The sequence below is a fragment of the Carya illinoinensis genome, chromosome 4 (genome assembly GCF_018687715.1).
Source record: "Carya illinoinensis cultivar Pawnee chromosome 4, C.illinoinensisPawnee_v1, whole genome shotgun sequence".
NCBI lineage: Eukaryota > Viridiplantae > Streptophyta > Magnoliopsida > Fagales > Juglandaceae > Carya > Carya illinoinensis.
This window is the reverse complement of record NC_056755.1, coordinates 32,159,757-32,179,852: the sequence shown is the minus strand read 5'-3', so window position 1 is coordinate 32,179,852 and position 20,096 is coordinate 32,159,757. Positions and strand designations below refer to the sequence as shown.

At 36.5% G+C, this 20,096-nt stretch overlaps 1 protein-coding gene across 1 annotated transcript; it reads left to right on the top strand.

Annotated features, from left to right (window-relative positions):
• Nucleotides 1-7,157: 7,157 nt before the first annotated feature.
• LOC122307924 (lycopene epsilon cyclase, chloroplastic) lies at nt 7,158-18,849 on the top strand. Its single transcript, XM_043121056.1, has 11 exons — nt 7,158-7,645; nt 8,155-8,326; nt 14,180-14,315; nt 14,433-14,543; nt 14,639-14,741; nt 15,248-15,391; nt 15,471-15,578; nt 15,802-15,898; nt 15,986-16,114; nt 17,288-17,420; nt 18,410-18,849. Exons 1-11 carry the CDS (start codon nt 7,346-7,348, stop codon nt 18,573-18,575), a joined length of 1,599 nt encoding a protein of 532 aa, XP_042976990.1. The 5' UTR covers nt 7,158-7,345; the 3' UTR covers nt 18,576-18,849.
• The last annotated feature ends 1,247 nt before the right edge of the window (nt 18,850-20,096 follow it).

Genomic DNA, 20,096 nt, shown 5'->3' with positions numbered 1-20,096 from the left:
CCACAATTCCACCAATGCAAATAGATCAACTAATGCAAAAATATCTACCACAAATAATCTGCAACAGATCAACCATATGTGTTTCACCATGGTCGGTAGCATGGTACTTGATACCAAGCTTTGACATCCCTGAATCCAAGATTCCATTCCTTGGAGACAAAGGGAATAAGTCACAGTGATTTAGAGCGTGGAGAATATGGGCAGCTGGTAATAGGGGCGAGGCACAGAATCTAGTTCCTACCTTTTACCATATGAGATGGTCGGTTTGCTAAGAAAGCTCTCTATTTAAAATATATATATTTAAAAAAAAAAAGATCTTGTGGATTAGACAATCCTGTAAAGGAGCGGCATGCAAACCTCCTCCTTTCCAGCTTCATAACCAATGGAAGACTCTTACCTTATCCCTGACATTGTTAATTTTTCCCTGACAATGATCGCTCCCACACTTGTAGTGCTCATGATTGGCCTATTCAACTATGTATCAATTGAAAGGCAAGGCGGCACAACCACAACCACAACTAAGGAAGGGGTTATGTCCAGTATTTCCTTCTTTTTTCCCTAACATGCTATGGTGCCCAAGGGTGGGTAGGAGCAGGTTGAATTTGTACAAATAGAGATGATAAAATAAAAAAAGAAAGAGTAACATTACTCTTTAAAAAAGTCAATATGTGGATATTATTTTTCAATCTTTTATAAAAATAATTAATAGCGAAACTGCTTATCCTAAGAATTTTTTTTAATTTCTCTTATTTCTAATTTTATCATTCTACTTATAGAGTTTTTTATTATTTTTTTAGCAATACTACGTATAGTCTCTATTTAGACAATTTCATCTTTAAGATTTTTTAAAAGTAAAAAAATATTCCTCTTAGAATAATATTTTTTTCTCATTTAATAAAAAGTTTGCACATCTGATAAATGCAAATATAATTTTTCCATTTTTTTTAACTAAGAACCCTTGATTAAACTTGTACCGTTAGTCTAAGGAAAACCGTAAATCATTTAAATTTTTTAAACTCAAAAATAAAAAGTTTAATAAAAGAAAGAGGAAAGATTGAAAAAGAAGATCTCAAAATAAAACTAAAAAGTAGAAAGAAACAAATTCTTTAAATGAATAAAAACAAAAAGCTATAGTTGCCTGTGCTAGGGTTGTGCATCCGGATCGAATTTTTTTCGGGTCCAGTGCAGAATCCGGAAATCCGAATGGATCCGGGCGGTTATCGCCCGGATTGAACCCGGGCGGATAAAATGATATAATGTAACCGCCCGGATACGGCTACGGATACGGATTCTAACCCGGTTATCCGTAAGTGGCTATGTTTTAAAATATTTCAACCGACAAGTTACGGATAGGTCTCTCGTTCACTGTGTGTTTTGAAAAGAAATTTACTCTCTTCTCTCTCGCTCACTCTCTCACTCGATCTGAACACTGAACCAAGAAAACCCTAGATCCCTCATCCCATCTCCCTCTCTCTCGCTGTCGCACTGAAACCTAACTCAAATTCTGAGTCAACGTCGTTGGCAGTTTCCATCACAAATAAACTCTCTGGTATGGCTCTTTCTCTCCCTCTCTCTCATTTTGAATATGCCTATGTGGTTTGGTTTTGTATAGGCCTTAGGATTTCGTTCATCCAGGACATATGCTCTTGTAATCAAGTCCATAATTTCGGTGGACTTGATAATTTCTCTACCCTAGAAGAAGTTCGTTTTTAAATGGTTGATAGAAATCTTGATGGCCATGTTTCCATTGGTTTTCACAGATCTGAGTTTTTTTGGGCTAGATTGTTTTGCACATATCTGGGTTTCTCTCAACTTTTTAATAGATTTGGGTTTTTTTGGCCAGCCTCTTTTCTTTGCTATTGCTTTCTTTTGGGGGGCTAACCATGTGTGAAGTTAATGGGTTTCTCTGAACTTTCTAATAGATCTGAGTTGTTTATGTTACGATTCTTTCTATTTTTGTACCTCGGCTTGGGAATTATTAGATGGGTTAATGGAGGAAAGCTCGAGGATGTGAAGGGCAAAAAGTATTTCTGCAATTATTACAGCCCCTGATTCTCTATCTTGTAACTAGGGTTTTGGATGTTTTGGATGTTTTGACAGCACCCTGATTCTCTATCTCATAAGCTCGCTATTTGTTTTGGATGTTTTGGATAATAGTTTTGTTCTTTTATTATGTCATGATTCAATTGGTTATAAATGTGTTATTGGTTTAGCTTGGTATTGTCCACTTGGGGGATGTCAACATGACAGGGGTCACCAAATCTCTGCATGAGATTTTGTTGTAAGAAACCCATGGGTAGGGCTGAGCAGAAATCCGAAAATCCGACTCCGGCTCCGGCTCCGCTCCAACTCCACTCCGACTTCAACGAATCGGAGTCGGAGTCGGAGGTGGAGGTGTCCCGACTCCGACTCCGCTCCGATCCGACTCCAACACACCGACTCCAACTCTGACTTGCCATCCGACTCCGACTCCGACTCTGACTCCGACTTCCACTCTAACTCCGACTCCGATATTGTGCATATTTTATAAAAATATGTGTTATCAATATATTAACATCTAATAAATAATAATGTATAAACATTATAATGAATAATATAAGTTAATATAGTTAGTATAAGTTCATTTACATTACTAATTTACTATAAGTTAATATAGTTATTAGTTACACTATAAGTTACTAATTACTATATCTTATATAGTTAATTTACATTACTAATTTACTATAAGTTATTATAAGTTAATATAGTTACTATATAAGTTATCATACCTAGTGCCTTAATTTACATTACTAATTTACTATAAGTTACTATATAAGTTACTATAAGTTACTATATAAGTTACTATAACTTATTTTATATTTTACATTACTAGTTTACTATAAATCAATATATAATATATAGTTATATATATACTATATATATTAAGGGCTTATATAGTATATAGTTACTATAATATGTATTTTTTATGCATTAATCATATATATTTATATGTTTTATATAACTATACCTTATATAGTTAATTGACATTACTAATTTACTATAAGTTACTATATAATAATATAGTTACTATATAAGTTACTATACCTTATTTAGTTAATTTACATTACTAATTTACTATAAGTTGCTATATAAGTTACTATAGCTTGTTTTATATTTTACAATTTACATTACTAGTTTACTATAAGTTAATATATAATATATAGTTATATTATATATAATTATAGATTATATATACTATATATATTAAGGGCTTATATAATATATAGTATATATAGTAACTTATATAGTATATATAATATATATAGTTATACTTATATAATATAATATATATAGTTATATATTAACTTACTAATTAACTATACTTATATAATATATAGTTATATTATATATAATAGTATAGTTAATATATATAGTATTAAAACAAAATTAATATTTGATTTAGAGTTAAAAAAAAGGGGGGGGGCTGAATATACCAAAACAGAGCCCAAACGGCATCGTTGGACTCTGTTTTGGTTGCCAAAACAAAGTAATTTTAGTAAAATGGCGCCGTTTAGGAGGTAAACGGCGCCGTTTACTTTGAAGAGTGGTCTGGCAGTTTATTCCCCCCCCCCCCCCCCCCCCCCGCGAATCCCCGAATCCCCGATACTGAAGTCTGGCTGTTTCGATAAGGACCTAGGGTTTATATTTAAACTCCACCACAGCCACTCAGCAGTCAGCCCTGAGCCCCCACGGAAGTTGAAACGGCGCAGCGGTAGCCCCAGCCTTCGACCCCCTCAGCCACCACGAAACGGCGTAGCCCTAGCCTTCGACGGCTTCTCCGGTATCTCCTCTCTCTCTCTAACAGAAATCGTTCGATTCGTTCTTGGGTTTGAAACTTTGAAATCTGTTTTAGTTGTTTTGAATCCTTGATTTCTCTTTTATGATTTCATCTGTTATGGTTTTGGACCTTTTGGTTGTTCATTTGATTTCTAGCCCTTTTTTTGAAGCTCTGTTTTCAGGTGCCCCAGTCGGGACTCGGGGCGACGACTCGGTAGCCCCCGTCGGCCGTCGCCCCGAGTCCCCACGCCTTCACAAATCTGGGTCATCGTACAGTGCCTACTGCCCTCCCATAGTCTCACCGACTTCATCCCAACTCCGCTCCAACAAGTCAGAATCAGAGCCGGAGCGGAGCATATAGCCTTCGGAGCTGGAGTCGGAGGTCGGACTCGGCCTCCGACAAAGTCGGAATCTGAGTCGAAGGACCTAGATACCTACTCCGGTTGCGTCGGTGCTCAGCCCTACCCATGGGATATGGGAACTGATGCGAAATCTTTTAATTCCTAACTGCTAACTGGTTACTACTTCTGAGATTTTTCAGAGATTTTTTTTTTGCAGTATTTTGATGTTACTTCTTCATCAAAATACTGTTTTCAACCTGTTTTGATCATTTGTTTTTGTTTGCTATGAGTGCCCTTCTTGATTATCTTCATCATTGCTCTCGGGTAGAGAATCAATTGCTGCTGCAGCAAGGTTGGCATGCTTTGTGGCTAGCTCCCTTGCTCTCTGTAGTCATATATATTTGCTAAACCAAAGTTTGCATAATATTTATTAAAGCTCTAAATTGCACAATATTTATTATAGCCGTGTGAGTATGTTAGCTGTGCTTTTTTCATTGCAGTTCTAAGTTTTCTTATGGCATGGCAGGTTTTCTGCATGGTCACAAGGATCAGTTCTAAGTTTAGTAAGGAGATTATTGTACCCTGCAACATTTATCTCCTACAACTTATGGTAGCTTGCTGGAGGTAAAAATGTGGCCTAGCCATCCATAATTCTCTCCTTTTAGTCTTTTGTTTCTTTCATTTCATTTTTTTCTTCAATTATTATTGTGATGTTTTACCAGACCGATGGGGTTTATTTTTTTGTTGCTTGCAAGCATCACATAGTTACAATAATGTTTTACCAGGCTGACTGGTCCGAGAGCAGATGGATTTAAATGAGTCTGATTCTCTTGTTCATTTCTTGACTTTTCTCTCTTTTTTTTATCCAAGCTCGTGTGTTGAGAAAAAAAGTACCCAACACTTGATATAGAGGAAATATTCACTAGAATGTTAAAATGATCCAGAAAATATTCAACAATGTTATTTATTTTGCATTGCTATGTAATAGTTTAATTAGTTGTGATGTATTATTATTTATTTTGTTTTATGTAATTTTATGTTTTGCATTGTGATGTAATAACAATATTATTTATTTTGTATTTTTAATTATTTTTTTCTTTAATTTATTTTTTTTAAAAATTCTTTTAAAAAGTGTTTAAATTATTTTTTAAAGAAATTTGGACAATTTAAGGATGATATTGGAATTTTTTTTTTGAAAAAAAAGCGCTATAAAACATTGTTTTAGGTTATAGTCTTGTTAAAAAAAAAAATTTATGTAAAAACCCGAATTCAATCCGGATTTAAGCCAAAAAAAAGAAGGAAAAAAAAAACTGGATATATCCGGATATCCAGATAGGATCCGGTTATCCACCCGAATTGGATTCGGATTAATCCGGACGGATAACCGCCCAATTTTTGAAATCCGGATCAGGATCCGGTTATGGCCGGATATCCGGATATCCGGATCCAGATGCACACCCTTAGCCTGTGCAGTCAACCCAGATTGCTTTGGGCAAACAAGACGTAACCTCTCCGGTGCACAATTTTAGCATCTCGACTGGATCTGCCACAACTGCACTATCTATGACATTATTTCAAACGTTAACATTGTCGGGATTGGATACATAAAATTAAAAATTTTATTTTATTTTAATTATTATTATAATTTTTTAAATTTTTATATAAAATATAATAAATAATTAATTTTTTTTAAATTTTAATAAAAAATTAATATTAAAAAATTATATTATAACAATATTTTATTTATTATTATTTAAAATATTTCATTTCATCTCATCTGTGTAACCAAACGGAATCTTAAAGTACTGAGCATTGCTCATTTGGTCCCTTAAACTACAATTATCCTTAAAATTAAGGAGTTAAGTTATTAAATAAACATTCTATCGAGTTATTTATTTTAAGGTATTGGTTTAATATATGAATAGTAACTCTCTATATTTACAGAATTATTATTCATCCCTAAATTAAATTTTATATATATTTGATAAAAAAAATAGTTAAATATATAGAAATTAAATAATAAAAATAATAATAAAGAAAGAATAGAAAATAATTAATTTAATAAAATAAAAAAAATGATAGAAAATTAGATATATGAGATTTTTTAAATATGAGTAAAATTTAAAAAAAATTATAAAAAATGTGATTTCTAATTAAAATTTTTAAAAAACTTATAAGAAACTGGTTGTGAATACTCTAATTCAGACATTATGACTCGATGAGCCACATTTTAAGCACCTTTTTCAGTTATTCATCTTTTTATTTTTTTTTTCAAATATTATTTTTTAACGATTCTCTTTTTATTATAAATGGAAATAATTTAACTCCCGATAAATCATTTCGATGGTATGTCATGATAAAATATTTTTATCTTTTTATTTAATAATTAAATAAAATATTTTTATATGAAATTGTGAGTTTTTTTTTTTTCAAAAACCCAAAGATGATTAAAAAATATACGAGTAAAAAGATTAAAAAAAGATTGTACCAATTGATAGATTATCTCTCGTAGTTGTAGTGCTTACTATTTTAAAATAAATAATATTATGTATAATTATTTTTGTGTATTTTTTATATATTTAATTAATATTATTAATTATATTAATTTTTTTAATATATAATTAATTATATTAATAAATTATATAAAAAAATATATAAAAATGAGTTAACGTGAAATTTTTGTTATAAAATATATTTTTAGCAACTTTTTCTGTCATATTTGTTCAAAATAATAAATTTTTGCAAGGAAAAAGATGGCATCAATGCAATCCCATCATAGTCGTTCAACTGATGGCGAACCGTACGGAAACGAAAGATATTTAATTCGGATAAACACGTGGGAAAAGAAGGGGAAAAAAACGATAAGGGAAGGTTTTTTTTTCAGAGCATTAACCAATCAAGTATTCGCACGTGGCAAACTCCGGATGACAGTTGTACACGTCAGCAAATTAAAATTTCACCATAGAAACGCAATTCCCTATCCTATTGAATATTGATCCGTTAGTGTTATCAAAGGAACAGGCTTTCAGACGCCCTCTCTGGACTCTGCTACCAGCTACCAACTCCATAACACCCATTTTCCTTTTTCTTCTGCCTCAACCGCACTGCAAAAACCAAAAAGCTTCTCAAATGTCGGGTTTGTGAAGAAGGAGGAGGAGGAAAACCTAACGAAAGTCAACAAGTTAAAGATGGAGTGCCTTGGGCTTGGAGGAGCTCGGAACCTTGCCGCAATGACGGTGACGTTTTTCCCCCTTCGGAGGTCTCCTGGAATTATGGTTTCGAGAAAGCAACATTCTTTTCGCCGTTTCCGTTTGTACCGACATTTCGTGCAAGTGAGGGCGGCGGCCCGCACCGGGAGCGAGAGTTGCGTGGCTGTGGATTTCGACGCCGACGAGGAAGATTATGTAAAGGCTGGTGGGTCTGAGGTTCTCTTTGTCCAAATGCAGCAGAACAAGCCCATGGAAATGCAGTCTAAACTCTCCGACAAGGTAGTTTATACGTTTGTTTTCGTTTCCGCGCGCTCGGAAAATGGGAAACTCTGTTGCGTTGGGGGATTTTTTATTGATAGATTAGACCGCTTTCTTTTCATGCATCATAGCTTAGCGTGCCAAGCCAAGTAATGCACTTGTCCTTTCTCATGTATTAGTGAAGTTCGATGAGTTTGGTTGTGCTGGACTGAAAGTTTCATGTGATGAAAGATTATAAGATCTTTGACCACTTCAGAATTGTTCAGGAAGTTCATATTGATGGAGTATATACATTGAATGCGAATACGGGTGGTAAATCCTGCATCGGATAGTAGTAGACTTTACATGAGAATTACTCCGTCATAGCTAACTTCCTTTTTTTTTATGAATTACATTTGTATTTTCCTGTTTTTATTTCTAAATGGATTAAATGTACGAAATGAATGTAGCAATATCTTGTATCTTTATGTCTTTCTGTGGAAACGTTGGAATTTCCCTCGTCAATTTATTACCATGAACTACTTATGCAGCTACCAGCTATATCAGTAGCGGAGAATGTACTGGATTTGGTGGTGATCGGTTGTGGTCCAGCTGGGCTTGCTCTGGCTGCGGAGTCAGCCAAGTTAGGGCTCAAAGTTGGACTTATTGGTCCAGATCTCCCTTTTACAAATAATTACGGCGTGTGGGAGGATGAATTTAAAGGTATCACTTTTTTATCTAACAAAGACGCATTTCAATGGGATTATTTGTACACTATTTCTTCTTCTTCTTATACTAGGGAACTGGTGTAATATGTTAAATGGATTCGATGATCCTTCTTCAGAGGATTTATTCCCACTTATATAGAACATATTTACATGGCTTGTGTACTGTAATTTTGAGCGGGAAGATCACCTAACTATGACCCCTTAGATTACGCCTGATATTCAGCAGCCCCATGTGCAGCCTGCCTCTATTTAGCGGCGCCGACTAGCCTACCTATATACAATCTAAAATACTACAGCTATATAGTATTACAAATATAATGTAGACTACTATTATACATTGACAGCCCCCCTCAAATTGATGCCCGTAGATCAACAAGCTTCAATTTGCTGCTTAGGAAGCAATGTCGATGACGAGTGAGAGCCTTGGTGAAGATATCTGCAATTTGTAGTTTAGTGGAAATATGTGGAAGAGTGATAACACGAGTTTCAAATGCTTCACGGATAGAATGACAATCGACTTCACTATGCTTTGTGCGCTCATGATAGACAGGATTGGCCGTTATCTGAATAGCACTCGTATTATCGGCATGTAGAGGTGTGGGATCGGTCTCAGAAAAATCGAGCTCAGCAAGCATACCCCAAGCCAAATAATTTCAGAACAAGCTAAAGACATCGCTCGGTATTCAGATTCTATAGATGATTTAGACACTCTGTCTTGCTTCTTACTCTTCCAAGAGATCAATGCATTACCTAAGAACACACACCAACCAGTGATGGAGCGACGTGTATCCGCACAACCAGCCCAATCAGCATCGCTATAAGCAGCAAGACGAGTAGAGTTGCTGGCCGGGAAGAATAAACCACGGGCAGAAGTGCCCTGAACATAGTGTATGATCCTACAGACAAGAGCCAAATGAAGATGACGAGGAGTCTGAAGAAACTGACTGACTTGCTGTACAGCAAAGGAAATGTCTGGTCTAATAATAGTGAGATAAACAAGGCTACCAACCAATTTTCGATATAAACTAGGATCAGCAAGTAAGTCACCCTCCTCTTTGAGAAGCTTGACATTTAATTCCATAGGAGTATCAACAGAAGTAGCCTCCTGTAGACCAACTGTAGCCACCAAGTCACTAGCATACTTATGTTGATTGAGTGAAATACTAGAAGAATTATGATGCACCTCAAGACCAAGAAAATATGTGAGAGATCCAAGATCTTTCATATGAAAGGACTCTAAGAGATGAGTCTTGAGCTGACCAAGTAAGACAGAATCGGAACTAGTGATCACAATATCATCAACATAAACCAAAAGAACAACAAGACCCATGTCTGATTTATGAAGAAACAATGAAGTATCATACTTGCTCTGCTTGAATGAAAATTGTAATAAAGTTGTGCGGAATTTATCAAACCAGGCCCTCGGTGCCTGTTTGAGACCATAAAGGAAGCGACGAAGCTTACACACTTGTGAAGTCGGAGAGGCGAACAATCCGGGGGGTGGCTTCATATAAATACACTCCTTAAGATCCCCATGAAGGAAAGCATTTTTAACATCCATCTGATATAGTGACCAATCACTGGAAGCAGCAAGAGCTAGAATCATACGAACAGTAGTCATCTTAGCCACCGGAGCAAAGGTCTCTTCATAATTGACACCATATTCTTGATTATTTCCAAGTGCAACAAGCCGAGCTTTGTAACTTTCCAAACTTCCATCAGATTGAACTTTGACTAAATAAACCCATTTGCAACCCAGAGGAACAATGGTGGGAGGACATGACTCAATGTCCCAGGTGTGATTGGCCTCTAAAGCGGCAATTTCTTCCTGCATAGCTTGTCACCAACAATCATGCTTGACAGCATGTGAGTAACATGTGGGAATATCAAAGTTGGATAATGTAGCAGTAAGAGCAGAAGCAAACCACCCATACCTATCCAGAGGTACTGACATTCGAGAAGAGCGACGTACCAAGTGCTCTGAAGATGTTGCAATTGACTAGTCCTGGAGCATGGTAGAATCAGATATCAGTTAAGCCGCCGGAAGAGACTGTGGGTGAGAGCATCTCATATATACGACACCCGGTTTAAAACGAGAGTTGACTGGATGAGGATCTGAGAATTGCTGTTCAAAAAAAGGAAGGACCACAGTAGAAGAAGAAGATATAGAGGACACAGGAAAGAAATGTTGATTTTAAAAAAAAACAACATTTTGAGAAATTCATGTACGATGTAAAGTAGGATCATAGCAAAGAAATCCCTTTTGACACACATTATATCCCAAGAATGCACATCTAACAGATTGAGCAGATAATTTATGTCGCTCATGAGGAGGTAAATGGACAAAGCATACACAACCAAAGATATGGAGATTATCATAATTAGGTTGTTTAGCAAACAAGCAGAAATAGGGAGACTCCATGTGTAAAACTTGGGAGGGTAAACGATTAATCAAGTGAGTGGCAGTTTTTAGAGCCTTGACCCAGAACTTTGATGGAACAGAGGATTCTAACAAGAGAGTACGTACCACGTCAAGAAGATGACGATTTTTGCGTTCGGCTACTCCATTTTGTTGGGGAGTAGTAGGACATGAACGTTGATGAATAATATCTCTAGAAGCCAAGAATGCCTGAAACTCAGTAGACAAATATTCACCACCAAAATCTGTGCGTAATGTCTTAATAGTTGCAGAGAATTGATTGTTAATGTACGCGAAAAACTTGGTGAAAGTACGAAAAACCTCAGATTTAGAGCGAAGAAAATAGACCCAAGTAAATCTGCTATAATCATCAATGAAAGTTACATAATATTTAAATTTTTCATGTGAACTAACCGGGAAAGGTCCCCAAACATCACTATGGATAAGATCAAAGCAGTGAGAAGCTTTACTAGCATGCAAAGGAAATGGAAGAGTTTTACTTTTACCAAGTTTACAAGAATCACACTGAAGAGATAAAGAAGAACGTTCTTCATTATCACGAAAATTTGAGTGCAATACATGAGATAAGATCTGAGCATTGGGATGACCTAAACAACGGTGCCACATCATACTCAGATCTGGAGCATTATGACAAGTAAAAGACTTTATAGACGAAATTGAAGAAAGTACTGGAACAGATAAAAATAGTGGAAATAAACGCCCCACTTTAGGTCCCTTCGCGATCGGCTCCCCCGTTACCTGGTCCTACACAACACAACCGTCACCGGAAAAATGAACAGCACAATTGTTATCAACTAATTAACCAATAGAAATAAGATTTGTGGAAAGTTGAGGAGCAAGAAACACATCAGTAAATTGAGAAGAGGCATCTCCGACAGCAACTATTGGCAAAGAACTACTATTGGCAGTCTGAATGGCAGATTGACCAGCATAGGGCTGAACATGACATAGAGCAGTAGGAGTATTCATCATGTGATTAGATGCACCCGAGTCTACAAACCAGAGTTTAGTTGTATGTTTACCTTGAAACCCTATTGCAGATAATGCTGAAATTAGCATCTGTTGCACCATTTCTGGTGTGCAGTAATTTGTTGCAGGAGGTGCAAGATCAGAGGAAGCACCTAAGGAAGAGCCATGTGCTATAGAAGTCTGAAATGCTTGAACCTGACGATTTTGAGGCCGTATACGACAGTCTTTGATAATATGACCCTTTTTCTTGCAATAAGAACAATGTTTCTTAGGACAATTAGCAGCAATATGCCAATATTCCTTGCAGTAAAAACACTGTAAGGTGCTAGAATGTACAGGCGGTCCTCATCGTTGAGAATAAGCCACAGGAATAAACCCTGAACTACCATGAGAGTGTTCCAGAGAAGCTTGAGTACTAAGTCTTTGTTCTTCACGAAGTAACTCACCAAAACAAACATCAAGAGAAGGAACGGGAGAGCGATTCAGCAGAGAAGAGCGAACAGATTCATACTCAGGGCGGAGTTTCATAAGAAACTGATCACGACGACGAGTTTCATGAAGGGTTTGAATGGTGGAAAGAGAGGTAACAGGAAGATCCACAATAACCAAATCAGAATATTCGTTCCAAAGAGTCAGAAAGGCCGAATAATAGTCTTGAATGGAACGACTGTCATGGGAAAACAAGGCAATCGTATGCTCTAACTGAAAACGATGAGCACCATTATCTTGATGATATACTTTTTTTAAATAAGTCCACATGAGTTGAGCGGTGCGATGAGGTCGAAAGTGAGTGACAATATGTGGCTCAACGGAGCTAAGAAGCCAAGACATAATCCGAGCATCAAGCATAGCCCAATCCTTGGATTTATCAGGATTAAGTGCACAATCAGTTCCATCAATATGATCCCAGAGATCTTTTCCCTTAAGAAAAAGTTAAACTGAAATGCCCACGTAGAATAATTGTTGTCCGTAAACTTGGTACAGACAGGTGCAGAATCCATAGAGAAAAAAAATTGAACCCGAGAGAAAAAAAATTGAACTCGGGAAAAAATAATAGAACAAAAATTATTAGACTGTACCGAGAGCAAAATAAAAGAGCCGAGAAATAATAGAAGAATCACACGCTGAGTCACGTGAAAATAAAAGAGCCGAAGTCAAACCACGGGAAATCAAGCCACGTGAAAGTGAGGTACCTCTCCTGTAACAGCACCGGAAATACCACCAGGAGCTGTTCCGACAGCTACCTTGGTTGCAGAGCACCGAGAGAAATGAGACCCAGCGCCGACACGCGAAACCGAGAGGAGAGGAAAAAAAATACACGGGCGACAACCAAATAATGGTGCCGAGAACCTGCCGAGCCTGCAGAACACGATGCCAACAAGATGATGGTTCTCGTGTGGTTTACCGAGAACCTACCGAGATGATGGTGCCGAGAGGGACAGATCAGTGTGCCGTGAACCACGAAGCCAACTCACAGAGTGCCGAAAGACATAGAATAGAACCGGGAAGAGAAGGAAAAAAAATAGACCGAAACTTTCTGAAGAGCTTGATTTCTGAAGAGGTTATGAAAAAATTCTAAAGAGCTTCAGTGGCAGCTCGGTGAGAATTTCTGTAAAAAAAAAAAATTCTGTAGGACCACAACACTAGAGATAGACCGAAACACAAAAAATTTCAAGAAAGCTCTGATACCATGTTAAATGGATTCGATGATCCTTCTTCAGAGGATTTATTCCCACTTATATAGAACATATTTACATGGCTTGTGTACTGTAATTTTGAGCGGGAAGATCACCTAACTATGACCCCTTAGATTACGCCTGATATTCAGCAGCACCATGTGCAGCCTGCCTCTATTTAGCGGCGTTGACTAGCCTACCTATATACAATCTAAAATACTACAGCTGTATAGTATTACAAATATAATGTAGACTACTGTTATACATTGACATAATATGGAGCTGACTTTGCCCTACAATCCTACGTCTACTTATGGCCAAATGTCTTGTCCACAAATGTTTTTCGTTAGTAGTGTGAATAGGAACACCAACTTTCTTTTACACATTTGCGCCGGAGCATACACCAGGGTGGCTGCTTTACTCTAAATGTTCTCTCAATTTCTTTTCCATATTAGTTACTCTCTCAAATTCATTTTATTTGTTGCTTCTTCAGCATAGGATGCAGATGTATTTCTCTTTTATTTCTAAATTAGCTTAATATATTTGATCATGCCTTTGCTGAACCAGTGAGCTATTTGTTCTTTTTTCGTTATCTATTTTCGAGGAATTTAAATTAGTCATCGTCATTTAGTCTAAAGCTAGGGAGCGAATTCACGTTACCGGTGAACTTTATAACAATGATGCAAATGCATCAAGCTCTGACAAAACTCCAAACCGTAGTTTCTTTGGCATCTAAGTTGAACCCACTTATTCTATTTTTCAGATCTTGGACTTGAAGGCTGTATCGAGCATGTTTGGCAGGATACCATCGTATATCTTGATGACCATGATCCAGTTCTTATTGGTCGTGCCTATGGACGTGTAAGTCGACATTTGCTCCATGAGGAGTTGTTAAGAAGGTAAGACAGGTCCTATTTTCTTGTCTCTATGATCTCTGTTATTAGTTATTCTTCTACTCATTGGTGGTTGTGGAAATGGTATTTTATAGATATATAATTTGTAATAATCTCTCCTAGGTGTGTCGAGTCAGGTGTTTCATATCTTAGTTCCAAAGTGGAAAGAATTGTTGAAGCTACTAATGGCCACAGTCTTGTAGCCTGTGAACACAATATTATTGTTCACTGCAGGTACAGTCTTACTTTCAAGCTCTCACTCTGGAGTAGATGAATATCTCTAATTTATCTATCACACCTTGTTTCAAACTTCTAACATGGTGTTATAGGCTTGCTACTGTTGCATCAGGAGCCGCTTCGGGAAAGTTGTTGCAGTATGAGGTGGGTGGTCCAAAGGTGTCTGTCCAAACGGCTTATGGTGTGGAGGTTGAGGTAGGAATTAGATTTTTCTGCATCTATCTGCTTGCTACAAATAGTTCCTCATATCCTTTATCTTGATTTTCTTAGCTCTGTTTTTCTCATCTCCTGCATTTCTTGAAAAAGTTGTTGAAAAACTATCATGGAATATCTGAAATGTTATAATATTTACATTGCTGGATGTTCTATTTGCTTGGTTACTTCCAGTATGGTGTTCACTGAGATAGATATTGTTGTATCATTATGATATAAAGAATCAACATCAATTCATTGTATCTTAAACTACGCCAACTGTAGGTATTTGTCTGCAAGCTGTGCAATTGTGTGAATACCCTTCTGTCAAAGAAGCAAGCATGTTCTACATCTATGTTTTCATGTTTACATGAAGTGGGGAAGGAAGAAAATCTGGAATATATGTGAATTGTTTCCATTTGCTGTATTCTGTGTTTTTCGTAATAGGACAATATGGCTGGTTTCTTGTTTTTGGTTGCCCTTACTCTTGTCAATTCTTACAATTTCAGGTGGAAAACAATCCATATGATCCCAGCCTGATGGTTTTCATGGACTACAGGGACTACATGAAACAAAAGGTTCCATGTTTAGAAGCAGAATATCCAACATTCTTATATGCCATGCCCATGTCACCAACAAGAGTATTCTTTGAGGTTTACTCGATGCTTGTTAGTTTTTTTTGGTCGATTACTTCTCAGAATTACGTGTAAATATTTAGGGAGTGAAATGCAGGAAACTTGTCTGGCTTCAAAAAACGCCATGCCTTTTGGTTTGTTGAAGGAAAAACTTTGGTCAAGGTTACAGACAATGGGGATCCAAATTACAAAAACTTATGAAGAGGTAACATTAGTTGGCCAAACAGTGATGCTCACAATTTTTATTAGAAGAATGGCCATCTATATATTTATATATATATTTCTTTCCTTGAAATAAAGATACATGTGTCAGTCCACAATATGGCATGAGCATGAAGCTCTGTACTGGCAATGTTCCTGTTGCATCTACTATCAACTCAGGCTTCCAAGATTTTGGGTTTTTTTACTACAATGGACCTTTTATGTAGGAATGGTCCTATATCCCAGTTGGTGGATCTTTACCAAATACAGAGCAGAAGAACCTTGCATTTGGTGCTGCTGCCAGCATGGTGCATCCAGCCACGGGTAAGGAAACACAGGTATTGGACAATGTCATTCTATTACCTTTTCAAATTAAATTTGCTTATATTTCTATCTATCTTTAATGCACAGGCTATTCAGTTGTGAGATCTTTGTCAGAAGCTCCAAATTATGCTTCTGTAATTGCTAAGATTTTGAAGCAGAGCCATTCCAAGGATGCTCTTACTAATGAACAGCTTAATGCCAATATCTCAATGCAAGGTATTTACATGGAGATTTTTTTTTTTTGGGGGGGTTGGGGGGGGGGGGGGGGGAGGGGGTGGTGGGGCAGATACTTATCTGAGTCATCATTATGTTATGTGCATATCACTTGCTATATTTTAAAGTAAAAATCATCCTTCCAGGAAAAACAACATCGATATTCCTTCATGGGTAGCATAGACGTGGCCACCTCTGCGTTTACCGATATAACATATTTGAAAACCTACTTTCAGCTCAATTCAATTACCTATCCGGATATTGTATAACATTTACCCCTCAAAATATGTTTGATACCATTATGGCGTCCAAATTATTTTGGGCCTTATTTCACCATACTTTCAGGGTTGTGGCAACAAGTTTTCTCTTTCTTGTTCACTGATAAAATAAATAAATTTCTCTTTCCTGCCTGTTTTAGCAACTATATATTTTGGCTCCTAACCCTTCAGTTGGGGCTTGGATAGGTTATTTATTGCATTATACCTTCTACATTTTAGTGTGATACCTATCATAAAAAAAATCTTAGTGAGATACCTCACAAGATTGGGGCATGACTAATCTCTCACATCCCTTGAAAAAGAACTTATTTTTATATGAGGTTCCGTGGCTGCGTGTATCATGCTTTTTTTGCTCAGAATTGCACTTCCGAAAAAGAAGCCCATCTCTCTCTCTCTCTCTCTCTCTCTCTCTCTCTCTCTCTCTCTCTCTCTCTCTCTCTCTCTCTCTCTCTCTCTCTCTGTGTGTGTGTATATATGTATATATATATATATGTTTCGGCTTCTCATGCTTTTGAAACTTGTGTCTGTTATATGAAGCTTATGAACTTGCACTCAATAATGGATGTTTTTTTATTCACACACACAAGGCAGCAAATGGGTTATCTACCAAGTAGTCAAAATCAAGTAATCAACAATTATTTACTGGATACTTGTAGTTGTATGATTTGATCTCATCCCATTTTATGCTTGGGTGGTATACTATCTTTTTTATAATTTTATGTTTTTTTGCGAGTATTAGCTGATATGCAGTATTTCAGGTGTATTATTGATTTTGGAAACATTGGCATGTAGTCATGAGCCTATTATTGTGGTTCTCATTTTCTTACCGGAAAATTCTGTGAGATTTTTTCCTGATCTAAAATTTACTCTTTATCTGTTAATTTTATTTCTGTTTCAGCATGGAACTCCCTCTGGCCACAAGAAAGAAAACGCCAGAGGGCATTCTTTCTCTTTGGACTAGCACTGATTCTTCAACTGGATATCGAGGGCATTAGGACATTCTTTCGTACTTTCTTTCGGTTACCCAGTTGGTATGATCATTTTTCTATCATTTATGTGGTAGATTTTTTTTGTCTATAATGATATTGGTTTCTCTCTTGATGTAATAATACTGACTAGCAATTCCCACAATGCACACTACATGTTGCATATGCATAGAACTCAACTTGACAAAATCTGTGACCCATGATATTGAGGTCCATCTATAAAGATCCTTTCCAAGGCTACAGAAAGGAGACAGAACTTCCTTCTTTCCACACTCTATTTCAGAGTTGTTACACATAATATAGTTTCGAAGGAGTACGGATGGCAAGGCAATAGACTGATTACTTTGAACATGAATTGATTCTTTGCGTTATGTGACTTCATAGAGGAACTTGAAGGGCTGTATTCATGTTATTGTGGACTAAAGGGTTGAGATGTGGAATGGATAAGCTTTGTTAGTGAGCTCTGACCAGCAATGCTTTGCTAGTGATGGAAAATCCATCATTTTCCATCAACTTCATTTTTTGAGACAAGCGGTAGTTTATCATGGTTATAGGAGCAAGTAGCCCTAGGTATGAACCATATCTTCATCTATACCTCCCATTTAAAAGTAATAAATATCACATGTTGGGTGCTACTCACCGAGGCAGTTTGGGCCAACATGTGAAGGAGGCTAATAGAATAAAGAATAATACACCGGATCCCATCAAAACTCCACAGTTAAGCATGCATGGGTGAGAATAGTATTAGGACTTGGGAAGTCCCAATGTTGAAACCACAAAAAATGTTGAAATTTTCATTAGTTTAAGCTTTTGGGCGAGTGGTAAAAGAGGTTGTATATGAAAATATAAGAAAATGTTGGCTACTGACTTAATGGGATATGAAATGGCAAATTGAGTCGGCGTATCTGAATGGTGAAAGTTACAATCAAAGACTGTTGTCAAAGATAAGCCAGTGAAGCTTGCTTCTTTTCTTTTTATTTTTTTCTCTCTTTAATCTAGGGTATGGAATAGTTGATGGTGTATTTTCCTTGCAGGATGTGGCAGGGATTTCTTGGCTCGACTCTCTCTTCAGCAGACCTCGTATTGTTTGCCTTCTATATGTTTGTGATAGCACCAAACGATTTGAGAAAGTGCCTTATTAGACATCTTCTTTCTGATCCCACAGGAGCAATCATGATAAGAACCTATCTTACAATATAGTATGTATCCTTGTGGTTTTCTCCCTTGCTAGATTCTATCAAAAGATATATTATTTAGACAAAACTAGGACCCCCAACCACTTTTTGACTATTGTTAGGTACTTGTATATACATATATATAGATGTGTGTCTATCCTATCTTATCTCCTGATCTAGTCTGGGCATGATGACATGGTTGTTTTGTTATTTTGCACCCAAATCTCAAGATGCGCATATAGACTTGGAATTTTTGGAAGCAGAATTCAGAAGGTCATACATTGATATATCTCTCCTTACATATGCCTCTCTCTCTCTCTCTCTCTCTCTCTCTCTCTCTCTCTCTCTCTCTCTCTGCGTGTGTGTGCTCGCACGCTCATCTAGCAATTTCAGGTATGTCCCACCACAGAAAAAATATATATGCAAATCGGCGCGTAGAACATGCTTTCCAATGTGCTTGATATGTCAGATTTAAACACTTTAAATTCACATTTTAAATTTTAAAAGTGACAGTCAATCACTCATGCCATGTTAAGTGGTGTATAATTAGGACTCCTTGCCACAACTCAAGAAATTCCATTTGCGAAATCAGTCAAAATTAAAGGATCTTACGTTAAATATAAGAAATTAAAAAAACTTATATGCACGATTCTTCTATATTTGGAGAGAGGCCACGAATAAAAAAGCAGCACTTGATGAAATGGAGAAACAAGAGGAATGAGGTTGTTAAGACTTATTTTGCAGGAATATGCTGGAAGGAGAGAAATAGTTATTTTCGGCCTCTGGTGATAGTTTGGGCTAGATCGGTGTCTCTTGAAATTTTTGATTGTGGTCCAAAACGGCTGTATGGTGTCTATACTTATGTATGACCATTAGTAAATAAAAAATAAATATAGTGAACATTAATGGAGAATGAGACGCGGAGATTTGCGTGGTTTGATACAAGACATACGTCTATGGATTGTTTGGAGGGTAAATTTACTATAAATGGTGTATTTTATAATCTCTCATAGCTTACTATACAAATGAAGCTTTCGTCTAAAAATTGAAGAAGCTTTCTCTCTCACCCACCTTCGAAGCCCTCAACTATCTGATCTCAAATTCCATTTTTTAAGCCACTGTCAATTCGTGGTGAGAAAATTGGTTTTATGTCACTTCGTTCCTTTTTCCTCCTTTCCTGCCTTTACTACACATCTATCATGTCCTCTCATGTTCCTCTCTTTCCCTCTAACATCTACTTTTTGTTGTTTCCTCGTCTCTTTTTACTTACTCACTTCCTACTACCTCTTGTGGTGGACTGGGCTTGGGATGCCATATAGGCTTAGGGATATTTCATCCCTTTCAAATGTGATCACATTGCGATGAGCAAAATGAGAGACTCAGGCTCCATTTGGCCGCATAATATATCTAAAATATTTTCATATATTTCATTTTCAAAAATCATTTAAATACGCAACACTTTTTAATTACAAATTTTCAACTTTTTTTATGTAATCATTTCCTAATCATTTCAATTTTTTCAAACTCCTAAGTAAAAAACAAAAAA

Coding starts and splice junctions, on each gene's coding strand:
- LOC122307924 (XM_043121056.1), top strand. CDS start 7,346: ATGGAGTGCCTTGGGCTTGGAGGAGCTCGGAACCTTGCCGCAATGACG. Junction 14,544..14,638: donor AATATTATTGTTCACTGCAG/GTACAGTCTTAC, acceptor ATGGTGTTATAG/GCTTGCTACTGTTGCATCAG. Junction 15,392..15,470: donor CAACAAGAGTATTCTTTGAG/GTTTACTCGATG, acceptor AGTGAAATGCAG/GAAACTTGTCTGGCTTCAAA.